The sequence below is a fragment of the Engystomops pustulosus genome, chromosome 11 (assembly GCF_040894005.1).
Source record: "Engystomops pustulosus chromosome 11, aEngPut4.maternal, whole genome shotgun sequence".
In the NCBI taxonomy this organism is placed as follows: domain Eukaryota; kingdom Metazoa; phylum Chordata; class Amphibia; order Anura; family Leptodactylidae; genus Engystomops; species Engystomops pustulosus.
In genome coordinates, this window is record NC_092421.1 from 45,500,768 (window position 1) to 45,524,680 (window position 23,913).

At 41.3% G+C, this 23,913-nt stretch overlaps 1 protein-coding gene across 9 annotated transcripts in view; it reads left to right on the top strand.

Annotated features, from left to right (window-relative positions):
- The window catches only part of LOC140106485 (rap1 GTPase-GDP dissociation stimulator 1-A-like), a 416,700-nt gene that overhangs the window by 149,837 nt on the left and 242,950 nt on the right, over window positions 1-23,913 (top strand). For 4 of the 9 annotated variants that reach the window (XM_072130946.1, XM_072130943.1, XM_072130945.1 and 1 more), the window contains exon 1: window positions 15,201-15,349. The exons of 1 other annotated variant lie outside the window; for it this stretch is intronic. In XM_072130946.1, the coding sequence (XP_071987047.1) occupies window positions 15,244-15,349 (106 nt within the window). In that variant the 5' untranslated portion in view covers window positions 15,201-15,243. Of the gene's footprint in view, window positions 1-15,200; window positions 15,350-23,913 lie in introns of those variants that run through there. 4 more of the 9 variants (XM_072130948.1, XM_072130949.1, XM_072130950.1 and 1 more) reach the window with 2 other exon arrangements.

The following is a 23,913-nucleotide window of genomic DNA, read 5'->3' on the forward strand; positions in this document are numbered from 1 at the left end:
TTTTGACATCCCATTTTTACACATAGGGTGGCACAACCAGTGACCTACCCTCCAGCCTCCAAACTGACATAATAGTATATCAGCACGGACATGTGTTGGAGATGTGAATCTGAACGGGGGGACATGCTCCACGTCTGGTGATCGTGTGACAAAATGAAACCATTCTGGGCATTTAAATCAATAACAGGTACTCTAATCTCAGGCACTCGAGAAATGGCACTCTTGATTCTACCAGGATCGATAGGAGCTCAGAAATGCAGTCTGCTCAGATTCTGCATGATCACAGCCAGATCAGTGATACCACATAAGTGGCACAATACAACTCCCCCCACAATGTCAAAGTGGCTGCACAAGCTAATTCAGATCTTCTTAATGGAAGAATCGATGGTGGATATCCATAATTCCTCAGAAAAGTTCCTTAACATATGGCAGCCATGGTTCTTGTTTCAAGACACCCAGGCCTTCTGAGTTTTGCTGGAGGAAAGGTAGGAGCCAAGCCCCAATCCCTCTCCTTCTCCTTGTAATGCCATGTCGATATCAACCCCCCTTACCACGTTTTTACCACATCTTTCCCCCTCCCCTGCCCAAAGCAGTAACCTCTCCCCATATCCCCCTCCCTGCCCAGTTTGTAGTCTCTTATACTGGTCTCCGTAATTACCCTTTCATATTCGACCACCAGGGTAGCTACAGATGTACCCAAAGATTCATTCACTCAAGAAGAGTGCAGAGAGTAATATATGCCAGAAGAGCTCCGACACACAGACCACTTCTCAGGTCATACTGACGAAACATGTCACACGCAGGAAATTAGGGAATCAGCATCTACCCACGGTTTTCATATTTACCTCTTGACCCTCCCCTCACCTTGGGACTATAGGAACACAAACGCTAGTGCTCACATAATTCATATCCACCAGTTCTCCTTTTGGACGATGGCATCCTCCTGGGACTGTCTCTTACTGACTGGTCCTAGCACTCTTCTTTCAGATATACCCATCATCATGTCATTTATTGCTCCTTCTGTGGCTTGCTGAACTGGTCCAGTGCTGTACAAATAATGTTTGTTATTTTGCTTGTAAATTTGTCTTTTTAAAGACTGCTGGTACCGATTTCAGGTGTTAAGCCTGTATATGCCACCAGCAAAGCTGCAAATAAAGGATGTAATAGCCAGCAGCGAATAGGTGTCGCCATCTTGGCTTTGATCATCTCTCCCCATGATGTCATCGGAGGGCAACGATCAACCAGCATGACAGCCTTGGGTCTTTATAAGAGCCAAAGATTTGTTATCTCTGAAGAGCTACCAGTGGAACGTTGTAACAGATCAGGGCCGATTCTAGCATATTTGCTGCCTGAGGCGAATATAAAAATGCTGCCCCCCCCCCTGCTCCCTGTTAAGTAAATGCTGAAAACTTTACTAGCAATTAACATCCCCACAGGCAGCTCCCTGACACTGTGTGACTGACTACAGGTTCTGGGCATTAGTGGCATCTAGTTCCTTATAGATGATAATCTCTTCCATCAGTAGGACTTTATTCCAGGTTCTCCAATCCATGAAGTATCAAAAGTAAATTCACGACCAGATAGCTTCAGCTCCCTGCAGCATCTCCACCCGGCGTCCCTAAAAATACCACAGTCACTTACAGTATAAAGTCTCCTGGATAACAACACTGTGCTCCTAAATAATATATACCCCTTACAACACAACTGACCACACTCTCCCCACATATAAAAAATGCCTTCATTATATATATATATATATATATATATATATATATTTCTACTGGAATTATAGCAGGCACAGCCACCGATCAATATACACCACCCCCAATTTATTAATACAGACCCTTAACATTTGGTTTAAATGATGAAAGTAATCTATTGTATCCTATAACTAATATATCCCACCTTGTTATTATGTTACATGATTTTACATACAGTGCTCCCCTGACCAATGTGAATATATAGCACTCCCTTATATATACGGCCCCCCCAGCTTAGTAATATACTGTACCCCATATACAGCCCCCCAGCTTAGTAATATACTGTATCCCATATACAGTTCCCTCCCAGCTTAGAAATATACAGTATCCCATATACAGCCCTAGCTTAGTAATATACTGTTTACCCCCAGCTGAAATCTGGCCCCATATAAATATATAACCCCCCAGGAAAAGAAGAATCTTGACTCATATAATATATACAGCCCCCCAGTATAAATTATTCTGGCCCCATATAATATATACAGCCCCCCAGTATAAAATTATTCTGGCCCCATATAATATATAGAGTACCCCCCAACCCAGTATAAATGACTTTGGCCCCATAAAATATATACAGAACCCCCCCCACAGTATACAACAATTATGGCCCCATATAATATATACAGCACCCCCCCACACACAGTATAAAACAATTATGGCCCCATATATACAACACCTCCCCCCCACACACACACAGTATAAAACAATTATGGCCCCATATAATATATACCCCCCCACACACACAGTATAAGACAATTATGGCCCCATATAATATATACACCCCCTCCCAGTATAAAACAATTATGGACTCATATAATATATACACACCCCCACACAGTATAAAACAATTATGGCCCCATATAATATATACACCCCTTCACAGTATAAAACAATTATGGCCCCATATAATATATACACCCCCCCCCCACAGTATGAAACAATTATGGCCCCATATAATATATACAGTACTCCCCCCCCCCCTCCCACGATAACACGACACCTCTCCACTCCCCCTTATTAGCCACATAGAATTAACTAAATTACATGAGAAATAATAAAAATCATACTTACCTGCAGGCAGCTGCTCCCTCGGCGTGCAGCCCGGTCTTCAGGTGGCTCTTCTGTGAGCCACGGCTCCGCACAGTGACACAGGCAGCGTGACGTCATGACACCTGTGTTGCTGCTTAGAACAGAGCGACACCAGCAGCCGGATAGGTGCTGCGTTGCTCCGCATATAAATGGCGCCTGTGTCTTAAAGAGACAGGCACAATATATTTAGCTGGTGAGCGTTTCAGGCATTAACGGGCGCCCGAATCGCCCACTTTAGAGCGGTGAATTTCGCCGCCCTTTACAGGGATCCGCATTCTGTTGCCTGAGGCGAGATGCAGCCCTGTAACAGATCATGTGCAAAATCATGTGTAAATTGCTATACTGTAGTATGCCAGTATATGGCAGGATCTATCAGATCCCCTGGGGGGAGGGTGGGGGGGTACTGAAAAATAGTAAAAAAATAAAGAAAGAAATTTTAAAAAGTTAAAAGTTCAAACCCTCCCTTTTCCCTAGAACTGATGTAAACGGTAAAATCATAAATATTCAGTATTGCCACATCCCAAAAGTGGTGATGTATCTACACAGCTCTATACACAGAAGTATGAAGTTATTAGCATCAGAACTTGGCAAAATGTATATATTTTTTTCATACAGAAGGTTTTAATTTAAAAATTTGGTACCCCATTATTGCACCAACCCAAAAACTAAAGAGGAGGTGTCATTAGGATTGCCCAGTGAAAGTTGTAAAAACAGAGCCCACCAGAAAATGGTGCAAAAGTGTTTTTTTCGCTAAGGTTACTGCTTACCGGTACATGGCATGGAAAATTAAATGCCACAACTAGAAACTTCAATTTCTTACGCAGAACATAAAAATTTTTTTAAAGAAGGGGAGCAAAAGATTGAATGGAAAAAAGAAAAAGTGCAATGGCGGGAACTGCAGGAAGTCTTGATGTTACATCTGTTTTATACTAAAAAGCATCTGCATTATGACCATTTCAAAGGCTCCATATTTGTGGAACCATTTAGTTTTACAATAATTTTTTCCCAATTTTCTCAAATGTATTAGACTCGCCTCTCTAGTGATGATTGTTATTGTTCTTATTGTATGTTTGGAGACTTAGGGCCGTAATGCATGCTGCTCGGATCGCGCGGCCCGAACGCTGCACACCGGGACTGAACTGACTTAATGGGGGTCATTTACTAAGGGCCCGAATCAATTTTTTTCGTTGGGTTTCCCGAAAATTACCAATTTGCGCCGAATTGCCCCGGGTTTTTGGTGCATGCGATCAGATTGTGGCGCTTTTGTGGCGCCGATAGATTCAGAAAAACCGTGGAATTTTTTAAAAAAAATGTGTCCCTTGACACACGCTTACCTGCACCCAGCAATGGATGGTGAACTCCAGTGAACTTCGACGGACTTCAGCACAGCAGCAACACCTGGTGGATATCGGGCGCACTACCTTAGTGAATCGCCGGAAGACCCGAATCCTCGACAGAACCCGCCGCTGGATCGCGAATGGACTGGGTAATTAAGTCTGCCCCACTGAGTTTAGTCCCAGTATGCAGCGTTCGGGCTGTGCGATCCGAGCAGCATGCGTTGCGAGTGTGATGCAAATTCATCACATCACACTCGCAAGTGTGGAACGGCCCTTACTTTACTCTATTTTATTGTAAAAAGGGCGCATGGACAGATAAAGACATAGTATAACATTAACTTTATAGACATTTCTCTATGTGTATACAAATAATTGCTCTTTCAAAGCATTTAGAAGGTCCAATGGAAGCCAATTACCAAAGACTATCCCAATTCTGTAGTGCAAACAAAGAACATAGCTCAGTCACTAACCAGTTTGATGCAACATTTTTAACGTTATAATATGAAGGGCCACATTTATCACTTTTGTGCGCCTAAGTGTAGTAGTTGCGCCTAAATTCTGGCGCACTGTTTTGCCAGAATTATCACAAGCTACAACCATCTGTGATAAGTATATTTTCTGCCTCTTATTAATCACTTTACTTTAACACAGTTTAGGCGCAATTTTGGCGCAGTTTAGGCGCAATATTAGATTCGGGCACTTACATGTAATCCTGCTACAAGCTCCTCTCTGCTTCTCCCACAGCCCAGAATGATGATAACACTCACAGCAGCACCCAGGTGTGTGACACCATGCACCCAGTGACCTCCTCAGCAGTGGCTTCTCCTGGAGGGGATCCCCCAGTGCTGGTCTCCTGCTGCACCCCTGTAATTCTGAACAATATCCCCCTCAGACACACTGGTGATACTGTGCAGAATTACTTGTTTGTAGTATCTGCAAGCTTCTGCAAACTTGTGCAAAGTTCTCTTCTCTCTTGCTGTGAGCTCAGCGTTTTGCAGAATGTTTTGTAAATAGAAGGTGATGAACTGTAAACAGAGTCTGCAGCTCCTGTCTGTAATGTATCTAATGTATCTATTATATCAGTGATGGCAAACCTTTTAGAGACCGAGTGCCCAAACTACAACAAAGACACCGCTTATTTATCGCAAAGTGCCAACACAGAAATTTAATTTGTGATTTATACTCCCTGCTCTGTCACAGTTTTCATTGATACCAGCACCTGAGGACACCAATAAAGCAGAAAATAGTCCCAGGTAGAGCTGTCACTTTAAAATAGCTCTGTGCACAGCAAGTCCTGGGCTGTCTGGGACTGCAGGAAGATACCTGGAGTCATCTCTGGTGATGGCCTGAGTGCCCACAGAAAGGGCTCTGAGTGCCACCTCTGGCACTAGTGCCATAGGTTAGCCATCACTGTATTATATGTTCCAGTTTCTGGCTGAGCTCTGCTGCTAGAAATGAGCTCTTCTGCAAAGGGGCTCAGTGCTTTCTTCTCAGATAACGCCACCTTCGGGCTGGAGTGTTTTTGCGCCCGTTTTTGCGCCTAAATGAAAACGTTGCAAGTGATGAATATCATTAGGCGCAGCAAAACATCTGGATTGGTAAGATAGATGAGGGAAAGCTGCTTATTTTTGCTGCGTGGCTAGTTTGGCGTTTAATCGCAAAAATGGCGCAAAAACGGTGCGCCTGAATGAAAAGGCGCAAAAACAACAGAAAAAACGAGTGATAAATGTGGCCCGAAATCTGCTAAACATCGAGATCATGGCATCAGCCTTATTATGTTTTCACTTTCTCACTCCTTTTATTGAAAATAGCCCTCTAATTATGACATTCAAAGAGCAACTGTTCTCTGTGATTGGTGGTGCAAGCGATGTTGATAACATAAGTTCATTCTACCCACCCAACCCCATTTGGGGCCTACTACAGTTTCTGCCTGCAGACCGTGAATTCCACAGTGGTAATTACAGCTAATGTATCTATTTACACTGCAACTATATTGCTGTATGTAGCCTCTACGTTTTCCAACTGTATCATCAATTGGATCATAGTATCATAGTATATAAGGCCTTAAAAAGACGCAAGTCCATCAAGTCCAACCTTTAACCCCTTAACGCCAAACCTCTTTTCACCTTCCTGACACGGCCCATTTTTTCAAATCTGCCCTGTGTCACTATAAGTGGTTATAACTTCGGAATGATTTAACATATCCAAGTGATTTTAAAATTGTTTTCTCGTGACACTTTGTACTTCATGTTAGTTGAAAAATTTTGGTGGTATGTTTTGCATTTATTTATGATATCGGATATTTGGTGAAAATTTGGAAAAATTCTTGATTTTCGAACTTCAAAATGTTCTACTTTTTCCATACATAGTCATAACCGCAAAAAAACTTAATAACTAACATTCACCGAATGTCTATTTTATGTGGACATGGTATTTTATGCATGCTCTTATATTTGAAGGATGCTATGGGGCTTTGAACAATAGGTGTGGTTTTTTACATTTTCATAAAAAACGCAAAATCCTGCTATTGAGGGACCTGCTCAGGTTTCAAATCACTTTGAGAGGCCTAAATAAAAGTAAAACCCCATAAATTAGTCCATTATAGAAACTACACCCCTCAACGTACGTAAAACAACTTTTATGAAGTGTATGATTGTTTTACAGGGGTTAAAACAAAATAGGATGCAATTTTGAAAGTAAATTTTTTTTTGGCTAAATGAATGTGTTTTTCAAAAAACTACTTATTAGCAGGATGTGTACATTAAAATATAACTTTTATTCTTTATCAAGTAAAAATATTCTCAAAAGGTAAAGTGCAATATCAGCTCGCCAGTCACCAGAACTGGGTAAAAAGAGCCACAAAGACTTAAATCAAATACATATGTTTCATTGGTTCAAATGTAAACATAAGCAAGATATTGATTACTGACATTTTATCAGGGACCAGCAATAGAGTAATTAAATTGGATCTCACCAGTCTTGTGTGCGATGGTTCTTGATCCAAGGAGATATTCCAGGAACATAGGGCCTAGTAATCCCTACACTTGTGTAATCGCCTGGTGTCCCCGTTGCTCCTGTCCTAACAAGGACAGTCCCAAAGCTGTCCCTAATAGCAGCTATTAATCCCTACTTACTGAGTGTTATATGCTCCCTACGCGTTTCATGTATCATAGGATACAATCATCAGGGGATAGATCAATTCATTGGTCCCCATCTGCTGCTGTAGCTGTTAATGTTGTGCTGAGCTATACAGGGATCAGAGAGGGAATAAGCACGAGCGTGGCTCGTGTGCTTGATTTGCAAGAATATAGACAGGCAGTGGCTCCTATATTCACTAGCGGTCCAGTGTGGTGACTAGACTGTGTGGCGTGGGCGCCATATTTAGTGTGCTCACCGTATTTGAAGCTGATAACATCCACCCTCGTTATGGGTCACGCTCCTGATTGGCCGGGATCGGATTGGATTGGATATACTGGTGATGGACCCCGATCTGCGGGATGTCATCAGTATATACCCCACAATCACATATAAAAAGGGTCGATCATTGAAGGATAGGTTGGGTCATAGCCACTATACCGAGTACCGTGACCCCACCTGGCTAGAAAAAAGCAAAATGACAGGAAATTTTCAGTGTAGTGGCTGCATAGCCTGCCCATACATGAGTAGATGTAAGTCTTTCACATCCTCAGTAACAGGTAATGTATACACCATAAAACAATTCATTAATTGTAGATCAGAGGGAGTGGTCTACAGAGTGGTCTGTGAGTGTGGAATCGAATATGTCGGGAAAACGATTTGCGAATTTAGGAGGAGAATTGGAGCACACTTGGGAGATATAACACACAAGAGGGACACACCACTGGCCCGCCATGTGAACACGGTCCATAGTGGTGATGCAGATAAAATTCGCTTCCATGGGATCCAATTGATTAAAAGACCCCCAAGGGGGGGCAACTGGGACAAATTGGTCCTGCAACAGGAGACTAGATGGATCTTCCTGTTGGACACAGTAGCCCCAAGGGGATTGAATGAGATGCAAAACTTTGGGTGTTTCTTGTAGAATATCTGAACTGTATTACTCTCCATAAATATGTGGCACGTTTCATAGGCTCTAATTGTTCCACAGCGTTTTGAAGGATAACACAAGAGCCATGTATATATTTTTCTCTGCTCGAGGACTTACCTGTCGACACTCCAGTGAATAACCCACTGTCCTCTATGCATAGTCTTCTCTGTGTAATTTTGTTGTATATTATCAGCTAAAAATCAATTTTATATGTCAATCTATATATCTGTTATGATCGATGGTCAGCTTAAACAAGGAGCTTGTACAGGCATTGCTTGGCATAACACACTTAGTGAATGAACAGCCGGACAATGCAATACAATCTCCATGGTGATAGAATACAGCACGCCCCCCTTTCCCTCTTTTGCTGTAAGGACATACCTCTAGTTACGCCCATTAGCAGGGAAGGGAGCGTGATAGGCGGACTTCATGTGATGTCATGGGGAAGTACAGCCCCCTCTCACGGAGTCCAGCCATTAGGTGACTCCTCCCACTTTGTGACGCGATCGCGATCCCGGCCAATCAGGAGCGTGACCCATAACGAGGGTGGATGTTATCAGCTTCAAATACGGTGAGCACACTAAATATGGCGCCCACGCCACACAGTCTAGTCACCACACTGGACCGCTAGTGAATATAGGAGCCACTGCCTGTCTATATTCTTGCAAATCAAGCACACGAGCCACGCTCGTGCTTATTCCCTCTCTGATCCCTGTCTAGCTCAGCACAACATTAACAGCTACAGCAGCAGATGGGGACCAATGAATTGATCTATCCCCTGATGATTGTATCCTATGATACATGAAACGCGTAGGGAGCATATAACACTCAGTAAGTAGGGATTAATAGCTGCTATTAGGGACAGCTTTGGGACTGTCCTTGTTAGGACAGGAGCAACGGGGACACCAGGCGATTACACAAGTGTAGGGATTACTAGGCCCTATGTTCCTGGAATATCTCCTTGGATCAAGAACCATCGCACACAAGACTGGTGAGATCCAATTTAATTACTCTATTGCTGGTCCCTGTTGCTTATGTTTACATTTGAACCAATGAAACATATGTATTTGATTTAAGTCTTTGTGGCTCTTTTTACCCAGTTCTGGTGACTGGCGAGCTGATATTGCACTTTACCTTTTGAGAATATTTTTACTTGATAAAGAATAAAAGTTATATTTTAATGTACACATCCTGCTAATAAGTAATTTCTGTATTTTGGATGAATTATTGGTTTGGTGATTGCATCCTGACTGGGACACTACCAGTTCAGATCTCACCTGTCTTCTATCTTACTGTTTTTCAAAAAATGTACAAATTCTCAGTGGATCAAATACCAAAACGCTCCACAAAATTTAATACCCAATCCCTCCCGTGTATAACAATACCCCATATGTGGTGGTAACCTGCTGTATGGGCACACACCTGGGCATTGAAGGGAAGCTGCGCCATTCAGAGCCGGTTATGCATTGTCCTTTTTATTGGCTATACAATCTTTAATTTTTTGGCAATTTGGACATATAAGGGCTAATTTTTTGCGACATGAGATGCACTTTACAAATACTTCATTTTAGTGGATCATTAGTTATTGATGAGATTTTATTAACTCTTGCATGTATGGGTGAAAAGAAAATTGTCAATTTTGGTTTACTTTCTTTTGGTATTTTTTTCGGGGTCGTACACCGTACACTAAAAATACTATATTATCTTTATTCTACAGATCACTACGATTACGGTGATACCTCATTTATATAGCTTTTCATTTATTTTCACAATTTTACTGGATAAAAACTAATATAGAGGAAATCTCATTTGTTTTTGCATCACCATCTTTTCGGAGACATAACTTTAATATTTTTTGGTTGACAGAGCTAGTTTAGGGCTTATTGTTTACGTGTTGAGTTTTTCTTTTCAATTTTACCATATTGGCGCACGTAACTTTTTTTGATCACTTTGTAGAACATTTTTGTGTAGAGATTTTATGAAAAATGTAAATATTTGGCGTGTTTTTTGGGTTTTGTTTTTACGGTGTTCACCAAGCAGGTCCAATAATGTTTCTGAGTTATTGTACGGATTGTTACGGACGCGGCAATACCAAATATGTGTGTTTTTTTGGCGATTTTGTGTTTTTTTGACTTTATTGCATGTGTATAGGGAATATTTTTGTTTAGGGGACTTTAACTTTATTTAATTAATTCTTTTTATTAAAAAATGTTTTTATGTAATGTTTTTAACTTTTTTAATTTACTTTTACAGGTTAGCTTGAACAAGCGATCCACTGATCGCTTGTTCAAGCTCTTCTTCACATTACATAGTGTAATACAGATGCTGCGCATGCTCAGTGTGTTACAGCCGGGTCCTGTCAGAAGGCAGGGACCCGGCAGCCGGAGGAGGATCGTGCAGCCCGGGGCACTGGTAGTCCCGGGGCTGCAATCGGAGCAGCGGACCCCCCCGGTAAGCGCAGCGGGGGGGTCCTATTCACTTTAAATGCCCCTAACACGCCGCGGTCAGCGCGAGGCAGGTGTCGGCTATAATATATAACCAACAGCCGCAGCTTCTGGCCCCGTCTCCGTTCAGGAGCTGGGGCCAAAAGTTTGACGTGATAGTACTGCATTTTGCGGGAACGCACCACCCGCGATGCAGTACTATTACGTCAAATGTCGGGAAGGGGTTAAGAATTAAATAAATGTTTTATCCCCATATCCCAATTTTTCTCTCCAGAAAGGCATCCAGGCATCTTTTGAACATGTACATAGAGTCCGCCATAACAACAGTAAAGAACCTTTGTCTATGGTACTGGTAAATCGCCTCTCCTCTAGGCGTAGAGGATGCCCCCTTGTCCTGGTCACAGGCCTAGGTATAAAAAGATTTTTGGAGAGTTCCTTGTACTATCCGTTCAGGTACATTGTAATGAGGTCTCCCCTCAGTCGTCTTTTTTCTAAACTGAATAATCCCAAATTTTGTAATCTGTCATTGTATTCCAATCCCCCCCATTCCCATAATAATCTTGGTTGCTCTCCTCTGCGCCCGTTCCAGCTCTTCTTTGTCCTTTTTATACACTGGTGCCCAAAACTGTACACAATATTCCATGTGTGGTCTGACCAGTGATTTGTATAATGGCAAAACTATGGGGCAGATTTACGTACCCGGTCCATTCGCGATCCAGCGGCGCTTTCTCTGCGCTGGATTCGGGTCCGGCCGGGATTTATTAAGGCAGTTCCTCCGACGTCCACCAGGTGGCGCTGCTGCGCTGACGTTCCCCGAAACGCTGCGGTTTTTCCGAATCCGTCAGGTTTTCGTTTGGCCACGCCCCCCAATTTCCGTCGCCACAATCCGATTGCGTGCGCCAAAATCCTGGGGCAATTCAGGGGAAATCGGCGCAAATCGGAAATATTCGGGTAACACTTAGGGAAACCGCGAATCGGGCCCTTAGTAAATGACCCTCATTGTCTTTATCATGAGAATCTATTCCTCTCTTGATACATCACATAATTTTATTTGCTTTAGCAGCAGCCGCCTGGCTCTGGTCACTAAAATTAAGTTTACCATCCACCAATACCTCCAAGTCCTTTTCAGCTCCAGTTTTACCAAGTAACTGACTGTTTAGAACATAATTATACTTTTTGTTTCCATGGCCCAAGTGCATAACTTTAAATTTTTTCTACATTAAACCTCATCAACCATTTCTCTGCCCACTCCTCAAGCTTCCACAAATCCCTCTGTAATGCTAAACTATCGACCTAAGTATTTATTACATTACACAGCTTAGTATCATCTGCAAATATTGAACTTGACTGTGTAAACCCACTACAAGGTCATTAATAAAAATATTTTAAAAAAAGTGGCCCCAATACTGACCCCTGTGGCACTCCACTGGTAACGTCAACCCAATCTGAGAATGTGCCATTAATGACAACCCTCTGTTTTCTATCACTTAGCCAAATACTTACCCAAATACAAAAATTTTCCCCTAGTCACAGCAGTCTCATTTTATATACCAACCTTTTATGCGGCACGGTGTCAAATGCCTTTGAAAAGTCCAGATATACAACATCTACAGCATCCCCCAGGTCCAGTCTGGAACCTACCTCCTCATAGAAACCAGTCAGGAACTTACCTCCTCATAGAAACCAATCAGATTAGTCTGACAGGACCGATCTCTCATAAACCCATGCTGACGCTGGGTTATTGTCACGGGTGACCCTGCGATCCATGTGTGCAGCCACGGTCCCCACTCCCCGAGGTCCATACTCACCTCACCTGGCTCCGGACTCCACGGCGATCCCCTCCAGGTCCCACGCCGGCTTCCTCCGAGTCCACGCTCCTGAATTCCTGCCATGGCCGCGCGCTCCCGATGCACGTGAACGGATTTTGGCGCAAACACGCCGGATTTTGTGCGACAGAAATAAGGGGGCATGGTCATCGAAAAACCCATTGGATTCGTAAAAACCACGGAATCTAAAAACCAAATAGTGTCGCAAAATCTATCACTCACATGCACCGGGGATAGGTTGGAGAACTTTGGCGGACCTCGACACAACATCGGGCGCACAACCTTAGTGAGTGGCCGGAAGACCCGAATCCTCGTCTGAGAACGCGCCACTGGATCGCGACAGGACCGGGTAAGTAAATGTGCCCCATTGTGTCTTCCACCAGGTGATTTTCCTGGGTTAAGACAGTCGAGAAGGCGACATTCAGTAGATTGGCCCTTTCCTCATCTCCTTCCACCATGGCCCCCATGTTATTCCGTTTTTAGTTTTTTATCATTAATATACTTGAAAAATAATTTGGGATTATTTTTGCTCTCCCTGGCAATATTTCTCTTAGTCTCTATTTTTGCTGCCTTTATCTGCTTTTTACAGGATTTATTTTTCTCTCTATAATCCTTTAATGCCTCACAGCTACCTTCACGTTTTAGCACCTTAAACGCCTTATCTTTCTCGCTTATTGCTTTCCGTACTAGGCTAGTTAGCCACGTTGGCTTTTTCTTGTTCCTCTTATGCTTTTTCCCATATGGTATGTGTTTCTCACACGACTTTTTTAGAATATATGAGAAGTAGTCCCAATTTTTTTTTTGGGGGGGGGGGTGGCTTTTGTCTTTAAGAACATTATCCCAGTCTATGCCTGCCATATGTTAATCTGCTAGAATGCAATCATGGTGACATTTTATTTTAATTTAGCAGAACTTCCAGTAGCAAGGATTTTTCTCACACAGCTGTAACCAGAGACAATTATTTTACAGTATCCCACAATATCTGAAAGATATCTTCTGATCTTGCAACCCATCAAGGTCTAGTACATCACTATAACTGTAGGGGAGGATCCAGTGGTATCTGTATTTTAATAGTGAGGTTATTTGAGCTACCTCAGGAACTTGGGGTTCTCTGGGTTTACGCTGTCACCAGCCACATGACTTTAAGAGAAGGGAAAAAAGCCAGCATTTAGCTTCCCCCTCATACCTCTCAGCTAGCAAGGGTGCTTATGTTTATGACACTACTCTTCTGGATGCCCTTTTAACATTCTAGTCTAGTCTAGTTAATGTGAAGTCATGGCTTCAGGGTCCATTTTGAAGAACTCTAGTCATATCTGCCCATGGGTAGACAGCTTTGTTAATTTGTATTATCCTAACAGCAGTGCCCAGGCTCCATTTAAGACTGGTTTTGTCATTTAGTCTTTGCTAGGTATTGTTGTATCTGCAACTTATCCCTGGCTCTGTTCTGTTGGAGCATCTTTAATTCCTGGTAGCTTGTTACTTTGTCTGTGGTGAGAGATTCTGAAGTTTACCTGTTGTCTTGTACGCTCTCACCACTTTCCTGTCTGTTCCCCATTTGTTTGTGTTTATGTAATTGTAAGTGCCTCGTGGACCTGCTCTAGTTGTTGCCCTATATCCCTGTCCTCCCTATTGCCCTCCTTCCTGTGTTCATTAGTTTGTTTGTTTGTGTGCATGATGGGATTGCTAGTTCTCCAAGTTACTTGCAGCACTCTAGTCACTAGTAGGGCCCAAATTTAGCATTCCAGACCCTAGTATTCTTAAGCCCTTCCCCTACTTTCTGGATAGGTCTTCATGTTTAGAGGGGGAGAAGTTTTTGGGTCCGCAGCTAGTCCGGGGAAGCTGACCATCAGCTGCAGGCAGGGACTAGCTTAGTTAAAGAGTAAAGGACAGTTTTTCCTTCCTTGATTTGCTAGCTCTTGCTGCTCCATGGTACATGGTTTCCTGTATCTGTGTAAACCGTGACATGTAGCTGGTAAAAGGCTACATTGGTTATAAGTTGGTTATGTGACATCACCAGAGGCAGGAGGCACAGGCACAGTGGTGGAAAGTGGGAAGAAGAAAATATATTCTCTTTTCATTTTAATACATCCATTAAAGCAACATCACATACATTAAGTGATTCTGGATCACATGGAGAACAATGAAGAATGCCTGTTATGATACCAATTTAACTTTCCACCTGGAAGTGGATGTTTCCAGCATATTTTCTTAATGTGAAATAAACATGCAGTGAACTTAACTTCAGTGACAGGTATATGTCAAAATGATCATTCCAGTAAGACATCCATTATGAAACCTGTACAATTCACAAATTGCTGTGTAGTCGTTAAAAATCACCAGATATTTTTTCTCACCCACATATCTTTTCTTCACTGTAGCAATCCCCTCTTAAAGGAAATCTATTTATAGTGCGGCATGAGAACAGAGGAAGGATTCCCATTGTAAACGTGTCTAGCTAAATGATAACTCGCTCACTGAGCGAAAATAAAATTCATAGTGAAATAGAGAAATAGAGTGCTTGTAAAGCATCTCATGACCCTGCTGCCCTGTTATTTCTATGTTTACATTACCTCTCATGATAATTCCTGGCTTGTCATGTAAGCTGTTGTCAGGGATTAAATAATTAGGGAGTATTAAATGCATTTGAGGAGCTGGGTCATTGAAAAGGGAAAGGGAGGGAGAGGGAAACCAAGAGTGAGCAAAAGAGAGATATAAAAATCTATGCCTTACTCGCAGCTTGCAAGCTGGAAGGGACAGATCGTGTCTGTAGACATCTGTGGTTTTTTTATTTTTTCATCTCCTCGCTTGATATTTAAGACAGAGATGGGTGAGTATTGATTGCCGGATGATGGATTGACATGAGTAGCTATGTTCAGTTAGGCTTACAGTAAACAGGAATGTACCTTAGGAATTCGGAACAGCTGAGGAATCAGCTACAGAGGAGTCTAGAAAACCTTGGCATCTCAATGTTAAGCATGCAGATATCAATATAACATCTGTCTATTCTGTGAATGCCTTTCTTTTGATGGACGTCTAAAAAATTTAAATGTTTCTGTAGAAAAAACAATATAGATCTGAGGCCTTTTTGTCGAAATGAAGACCTTGATAGAGAATGTTTTTGATTCAATGTCAATGTGTAGGCCTCTTTCAATGCTATACAATGTTACATAAGGTTATAATAGTCACAACACAGGTAATATCTTGCATGAGCATCTCCATCTTATGTGATTTCTGAGTGTTAAAAAAAAATACATTCTATTCCAGAGCATTGATGTAGTATTTGTATTCAACAGTAAGCTTTTCACTTAACTGGATCTCTGTAGGATACCAAACCACAATCATTATAGATGGCTTATTAACGCAGGATGTATTAATATCACTACAATGTTTTTTTCTGCATGAGGGAATGTGGCACAGCTTTACTCACTGCTGTCTAGCAAAACAAGTCTTGCATGATTCTGAATCTTTACTGACCTTTTTTTAAGTGAGGCTTATTATGTGGAGATGAACAATATTTGTTGCATCATTTTGTTAAATGGAATGAGAAAGGTATATAGATGTATAGATTTGTTTTTACCTAACATCCTAAACCTCATAATAAGCTGACACTTACTTTTTCAATCAATCATCATCATCAGAGGATTGCAATAACAAGCATCATCTATATGTAGGTAAAACTCGATCTGCCTAGAATGGCCACAATACCCGCAAAAGCCAATGGAAATAATTTAATATTCATTCTACCAGTACAGAGGTGTTCTGGCACCAAGCGTTAAAGCTGCTGGCGGGATGTAACAGCCACTCTCCTGGGCAGCCCTGTTTTGGCTGAGATCACTGCTCACCGTAATTGTCGTTGGGGAGCAACGATATGTCGTCATAAAAGCCCTAGGTCTTTATTAGCCATTGGCACATTGAAACAGATCGTGTACATATACTGCCATACTGTAGTATTTATAACTCCATTATTACAATTTAAGCTCAAACATTCTGGTTCCAATTAATAGTACATGGCGAGAGGGGAATGACTGGGTGTTTTCTGCAAAGCTGCTGGCGGTATGCAACTGCCGGAAGTGCATGAGCATTTCCATCTTGGCTGTGATCATTGCTCCCTGTGGCGTCATAGCCTTACCAGTCTTTTTATAAGACAAATAAATGAAAATGGTTGTTCCTGGTGGTGATCTCTGTGATGGAAATATCACCCAAAAGTCTCAAACGTCACATTTTTCAATTCTGCAACAAAAAAGTAATCAATAGCCGTACAGTCCGACAATGTATCAATGTGATTGTCATCATATCTTGCAAAAACTTCTTTCTTTACGGTGAAACTGCGAAGACTTCTGGTTTTTGTATTTTCTTTTGGCATTTGGTCTTCTCTTAGCTTTAGGGTTTCCTCCTCCCCTGGACTTCTGAGGATTGTCACTCTCCAGAAAATCCAGCTTTCACCGTAAAGAATAGTATGGAGTACTTTATCAGTATCATTCTGGATTACATATGTTTTTTGATCACTTTTTATTGCATTTTTTGTGGGATGAAATAGGTAAAAACCATAATTTTTGGATACGGGTTCAATAATGATCTTTTTTAATTCTACGGGTTGTTATGGCTGCGGTGATGCTGTATTTGTGGAGTTTGAGTTATGAGTTAGGGGTTTTTTTGCATTACATGTCTCTTTATATGTTTATGAGGCTTATAAGCATTTTTATGAACCTTTTTTTTTACTTTATTTTTTCTTTCACCATGGGTCATGAACAAGCAATCATTTGATGTATTGCAAGGAATAGCTGTGTCAACCTGACACTGTGCCTTTAAGATCACAGACGGGGATCTTACAGGTACTGCTTGAGAACACTGCCATGACAGCGATCAGCGCCCTCCAAAGACCGTGTGTGTGTGGGGAGGGGGGGAGGGGATCAATGGGGAGGGAAATTAAATGCAGCGGTCACGCTAACCGTGGCATTTAAAGGGTAAAACAAGCTCATTACGACCGTGGGTGTTACACTGTGGTGTCAGCTGTTAGTTATAGCTGACACCCACTGTATTCCGTTGCTGCACCAGCTCCGATCTCAAGCTCATCAGCTCTGCGTTCCATATATCAGATGCTGAGCGCTAAATCACAGCGCTAAGCTTCCAATATATCGGATGCAGGAGGTTAATACCTAGTAATAAAACCTATATACATTTGGTAAAAGTATAAAGGGGAGGTTTTTTTCTTCAGGATCACTGCATTTGGAATTTTATTTTCCTACTTCCCACTACACAGCATTTTAAATTACAGCCAATAAAAAGTACAGGACCCGGCTGTAAGACACTGGGCATGCGCAGCATGTATTGCACTGTGTAACCTGTAAAATAGCTTGAACAAGTGATCAGAAGATCACTTGTTCAAGCTTAGATGTCATTAACTGTAAAAAAAAAAGTTAAAACAATAAATAAAGGTTTTTTAAAATAAAAATAAATAATAAAAGAAAGTGAAAGTCCCCCCAAACACCACATTTCCCTGTACACAAGTAATAAAGTATAAAAAAACCACTAAATCACTAAAAAAAACCACTTATTTGGTATCGCCGCGTCCGTAACAATCTGTACAATAAATCCTAATCATAATTGGACCCTCTAGGTGAACATGGTAAAAAAAAAAAAACAAAAACTTGCCAAAAATGAAAACTTTTTATCAAATTGCTTTACAAAAAATGTTCTAAAAAGTGATCCGAAAAAGTTACAAGCGCCAAAATGATACCACTGAAAAGAACAAATAAGCTCACAAGCAGCTCAGTCAACCAAAAAATACTATAGTTATGCCGCTGGCAATACTAAAACAAATGCAATTTTTTCTATTCTAGTTTCCCTTCAATAAAATTGGACAAATATAAATAAAACTATATAAATGAGGTATCACCGTAATCGTAGTGATCCGTAGAATAAAGATAATATATTATTGTTATGCTACAGCGAACACCCCCCCAAAAAAATGCTAAAAATCTAAAACAAGAATTGCTGATTTTATTTTCCTCCACACGAAAAAAGTTAATAAAATTGCTTCGATAAGCTAAACACCCTCTAAAATAAAGGTTTTTTTACAGTGCATCTCGTCTCGCAAAAAATAAGCCCTTATTTGTCTAAATTGCTTAAAAAATAAAGATTGTATAGCCTATTCCCAACGCGCGTTGTAATAGAACGGTGCAGCGGGTAGTGACTTGCCAACACGGTTCAGACACAGTGATCGGGGCAAGATGGCGGCTGCTCCTGACAGCCATCCATCCTGCCCCATGGACCAGAAGGGTTATGTCCCCCCCACACACCCCCAGTTTATTATCGCTGCTATTGGCTCATCAATTCAGACTAGCCAATAGCAGCGAATTTACTTATGACGTCAGTAATACCGATCACCATGTCTGTAGACACGGTGATCGGGGCAGATTGGCGGCTATTCCTGACAGCCACCAATTGTGCCTTGTGGTTCAGAGGGGTTTTGTTGCCCCCCTCTGTCCATGTTTGCCGCTATTGGCTGGTCGATTTGGTCCAGCTAAAAGCAGCAATATTCGTCACAATGGGCATCGCTAGGGTGAATAAGAGCAACACTTGGCGATAATTTCCCTACGAAAAACGAAGATATGGTACAAAAGTGCTGGCCGTGTACATTGTACAGATTACGCTGTACAACTCTTATGGGCTGTTCCAATGTGCAGGTCCTGCCGTATCATTTTTCAGAAGGACGGGCCCCAGTATCTCTGGTTTAGATGTTCCTGTATTTTGTCAGGGCAGCATTTTCCCGGTAAATTCTGCTGCTTCTAAAGGTAGGACTCAATACAGAGTCTGTTCCAAAAGAGGAGTTAGGATGGACACTACATACTACTAAGAGACCTGCGACAACTCCAAGTGTGACAAAAGTTTAGTTGGTCCCCTGGTCTATTCTACCACCTCATAAGCAACACATTCACAATTCACGCCCAACCTGTTGTGAATTCAGTAAAATGAATAATTGTAACAACTGGTAGGTCACGTTGCTCCCTATACCCCTCCATTATTTCATAAGGGGCGCCACATAACGGGCACTGAACGTTCCAGAAATAATTGCAATTTCCATCTTGGACTCCATTGCACATCGTATTTGGAAACCACCTATATGTTCAAAATGCTCATTTCACCATGTGTATTACACTACACCACATAATACACTTGCTATATTCCCCAAGGGGTGTACATTCAACAATTAGGGTCACTTTTCGGGTTTTCCTCCGCTTTGGTACCACTACGGCTCTCCAAATGTATCCTGACACATGTGAAGGATTTCTTGCAAATTTGGCCTCTAAAAGACAAACACCCCTCTTTTCCTCTACTGTGCGCCCATAAAGCATTTTATATGCACATGTGGGGTAATTCTACACTCGGGAGAAATAGTTTTACACCTTTTTCAGGGTTATTTAATATATTATCCCTTGTGGCTTACAAAAATTAGGAGTAAAGTGACATTTATAGGAAAGTTTTGACCTTTTTAATGTTTAGGGCCTAATTGGATCATTCACCTGTAGGGGCAAATACATATATTACATATTGCAAAATTCTCTAAGGGGTGTGCATTCAAAAATTAGGGTCACTTTTTGGATTCTTATCTGTTTTATACCACTAGGGTTCTCCAAATGCATGTCAAACATTTCTGTCAAATTTGGCTTCTAAAAGGCAAACCTCCCCCTTTCCTTTTACTGTGCGCCCATACAACATTTTATATACACATGTGAGGTACTTCTACACTCAAGAGAAATAGGTTTACAAATTTTGGGGGGTTATTACATTTTTTTTATCCCTTGTGGCTATAAAAAATTAGGGGTACAATGACCTTTATAAGAAAATGTTCACCTTTGTCCTATTTAAGCCCTAATTAAATCAAACACCTTTATGGACAAATACTCATATTACACCTTACTAAATTCTCTAAGGGGTGTGCTTTCCAAAATGGTGACACTTGTTGGGGTTCCCCTCTGTTTTGGTACCACTACGGCTCTCTAAATGCATCCTGACACATGTAAAGGATGTTTGTCAAATTTGGCTTCTAAAAGGCCAACGCCCCTCTTTCCCTTCTGAGCTTCACTGCGTACCCATACAACATTTTATTTGCATGTGTGGGGCAATTTTATACTCGGGAGAAATGCTAGTACACATTTTTTGGGGTTGTTTTATCTTTAATGCCTTATGGGATACAAAAATTAGCCGTAAAAGTGACTTTTTTGGGAAAATGTTCATATTTTTCCTTTTAGGGACCTAATTAAAGCAAACACCTGTGGGGGAAAATACACATATTACACCTTGCTAAATTTTGGTGCACTTTCCAAAATGGTGACATTTGTTGGGGTTCCCCTCTGTTTTGGTACCACTAGGGCTCTCCAAATGCATCCTGACACATGTAATGGATGATTGTCAAATCTGGCTTCTAAAAGGCCAAAGCCCCTCCTTCCCTTCTGAACCCTACTGTGTACCCATACAACACTTTATATGCAAAAGTGGTGCAGTTCTGTGCTTAGGAGAAATTGTTTTACACATTTATGGGGGTTGTTTCATCTTTTATCCCTTGTGGCTTACAAAAATTTGGGGTAAAAGTGACTTTTTTGAGAACATTTTCACCTTTTTTCCATTTTGGGGCCTAATTGAATCAAACACCTGTTGGGGCAAATACACAAATTACACCTTGCTAAACTCTCCAAGGGGTGTACTTTCCAGAATGGTGTCTCTTGTTGGGGCTTTCCTCTGTTTTGGTACCATTATGGCTCTCCAAATGCATCCTGACACATGAAAACTTTTTCAGCCATATTTGCCCTGCAAAAACGAAACAACGCTCTTTCCATTCCAAGTGCCCCCTGTGCCCGTACAGCAGGGTACAGTGAAAAAATGGGTATTGGCATGCTCAGGAGGAATTGCCCTAAACATGGTAAAATGGATTTTCCTTTTTAACCCATTGTGAAGGTGCAAATTTTAGTGTTCAATGAATCTATTGTAAGATAAAATTACATTTCTGTAATTTCACTTTCATTTATCTTTCACCCTCATGAAACGCTCATAGGGTTAGAAAAATTCCCAAAGGTTGTTTTGAATATTTCGAGGGGTGTAGTTTCTAAAATGGTGTCATTTGTGGGGGTTTTCTATCATGTAGGCCTTATAAAGTCACTTCTACCTAAACTGACCCTCCAAAAGTAGGTTTTGATGATTTTCGTGAAAATCTGAAAAATTGCACCTAAAGTTATAAGCCTCCTAGCATCCTAAAAAAAGGAAAAGATGTTTGAAAAATGTTGCCAAGTTAAAGCAGAGATATGGAAAATGTTAGTTATCAAGTTATTTTAGTGATATGACTAACTTTCCAAAAAGTAGAACATTTTGAATTTTGAAAACATTGTTTTTTTCAAAATTTTTGGCAAATTTCCATTTATTTCATAAATAAATACTAAACATATTGATTAAATTTCTCGACCAAAATGAAGTACAATGTGTCACGAAAAAACAATTTTAAAATCAACTGGATATGTTAAAGCGTTCCACTTAAATAGACACATGTCAGATTTTAAAAAATGGGCCGTGTCAGGAAGGTGAAAAGTGGCTTCAGCGTTAAGGGGTTAAAGTGTCTGGATCAGCTGCTTTTGAAGGCTTGCATCCGTGATTAACCTATACAAGTGTTGCTCCAATATTCTCTCTTTTTTCTATAGCCAATAAAAAGTATAATTTGTAATGCAAAAATTAAGCCCTTATCAAGCTCTGTACACAGAAAAATAAAAAAGGTTTGGATTAGCAAAAAAATTGAAACAAAAAAGGGCATCATGGGAAGGGGTTGAACTAAAGAAACAGAAGTAAATAATCACACAAAATTGAGCCAATCTTTACTAAAAATATCTCTTCATGTCTTAAGAAATTGTATATAACCATTGCCAACTTTCCACTCAATGACAACTTGTGGTAGATTAAATTTGGTCAGGTAAGTTTCTAACAAACATTAGAAAAGTGTCACTGGTATGCTTGAATGGATGGGTCCATGAGAGGCAGAGTCAAGCCAATTGTTAAGGCTATTCTGGTTTATATAAAAGTTCAAGGGTGTGTAGACATCTCACTGGAGAAGTGCTCGAGGGGGTGTACATCTCACCTAGGTTGCTACGTAGTGTGAGATGGTAAGTCCAGGATTGACCTGTTGCTCAGCAGTATTATGCTGCTGAGTTGTTGTTTAATCTTGTCGGGCCTGGATTTACAGGGAGTGGCAGGTAGGTTTGGTAGTGGGACTTGCCACTCCCTCCCCTCGATCCAGTTCGGGTTTTGGATCAGGTGAGCTCTGCTCCTAATCAGCCTGTGAAGGTAAAAGCTTTCCAAAGCTTACAGGTCCTCCCCCTCCCCCTCTCAGCCACGAAACAGCCTATGTGGGTTTGGAGGAAGTTGCGAAGGCAGCCACTGCGGGAGCTAAAACTCACCCTGCGATATCCAGGCTAAAGACGCTGTGTTTGTGAGTGTCAGATAGGTGAGACAACCTGTTAGTAAGCGCCCAGACGGGTAGGTCTTTTGTTTGAATTTTTTTAAAAGCACGGTGTTGCTGTATTTACGTTTGCTGGACTGTTTATGCTAAAAATAAACGCCAAGTTTATCTTTTATACATCTACGTCTGCTGTGAACTGTGTCCTAACACACCATCCCCTGGGAAGATCCCTACAGGTGCTATTATTTTACTTCTATATTCCAGATTATATTGATAGGGATTATCATTACAATATTTTAAAGTTAAACATTTTTGTAAATAAAAAAATTGTGCAGAAAGGTTATGAAAGCCTTGAAAAATGTGACACAAAGGGGCACATTTAATTACCTGTCCCATTGACGGCGCCGATCCGGATTGTCCGTTGAATCGGAGCTGCAAACGATTCACTTAAATTGTGCGTCCAATTTCCTGCATGTGTCGCTTCCCTGCTCAGGTCCGTCGGAGTTCACCATCTTCTTCCTGGTGTATGTGAGTGCTGATCTTGCGACACAATTTTGATAGTTAAATTCTGCGGTTTGTCCGAATCAGTCAGTCGGGTTGTCCGACGGCAACAACCTCGATTTGTGTCACATGAAAGCCGGCGCCGATGCGCCACAATTCGATCGCGTGCGCCAAAAACCCCTGTGCAATTCAGGGCAAATTGGAAAAATTCACACCCGATGGAAATGCGTCCGACGGACCCTTAGTGTTTTTGGTGCAAATTATTCCATAAGTCAGGCCAAAGTGACTTCATAATTTCTTCCCATAAAATTGTAATGTTCAATACTTTTGTCCTAAAGGGAAATAAGCCAGACCAAAGGTCTGTGCCTTTCTCCTTACTTCAGTGAGGCTAGTTACCAGCTGAACAGAGCTATTGAAGATATATGGGAAGCTTTAGGGTTTCCCATGGT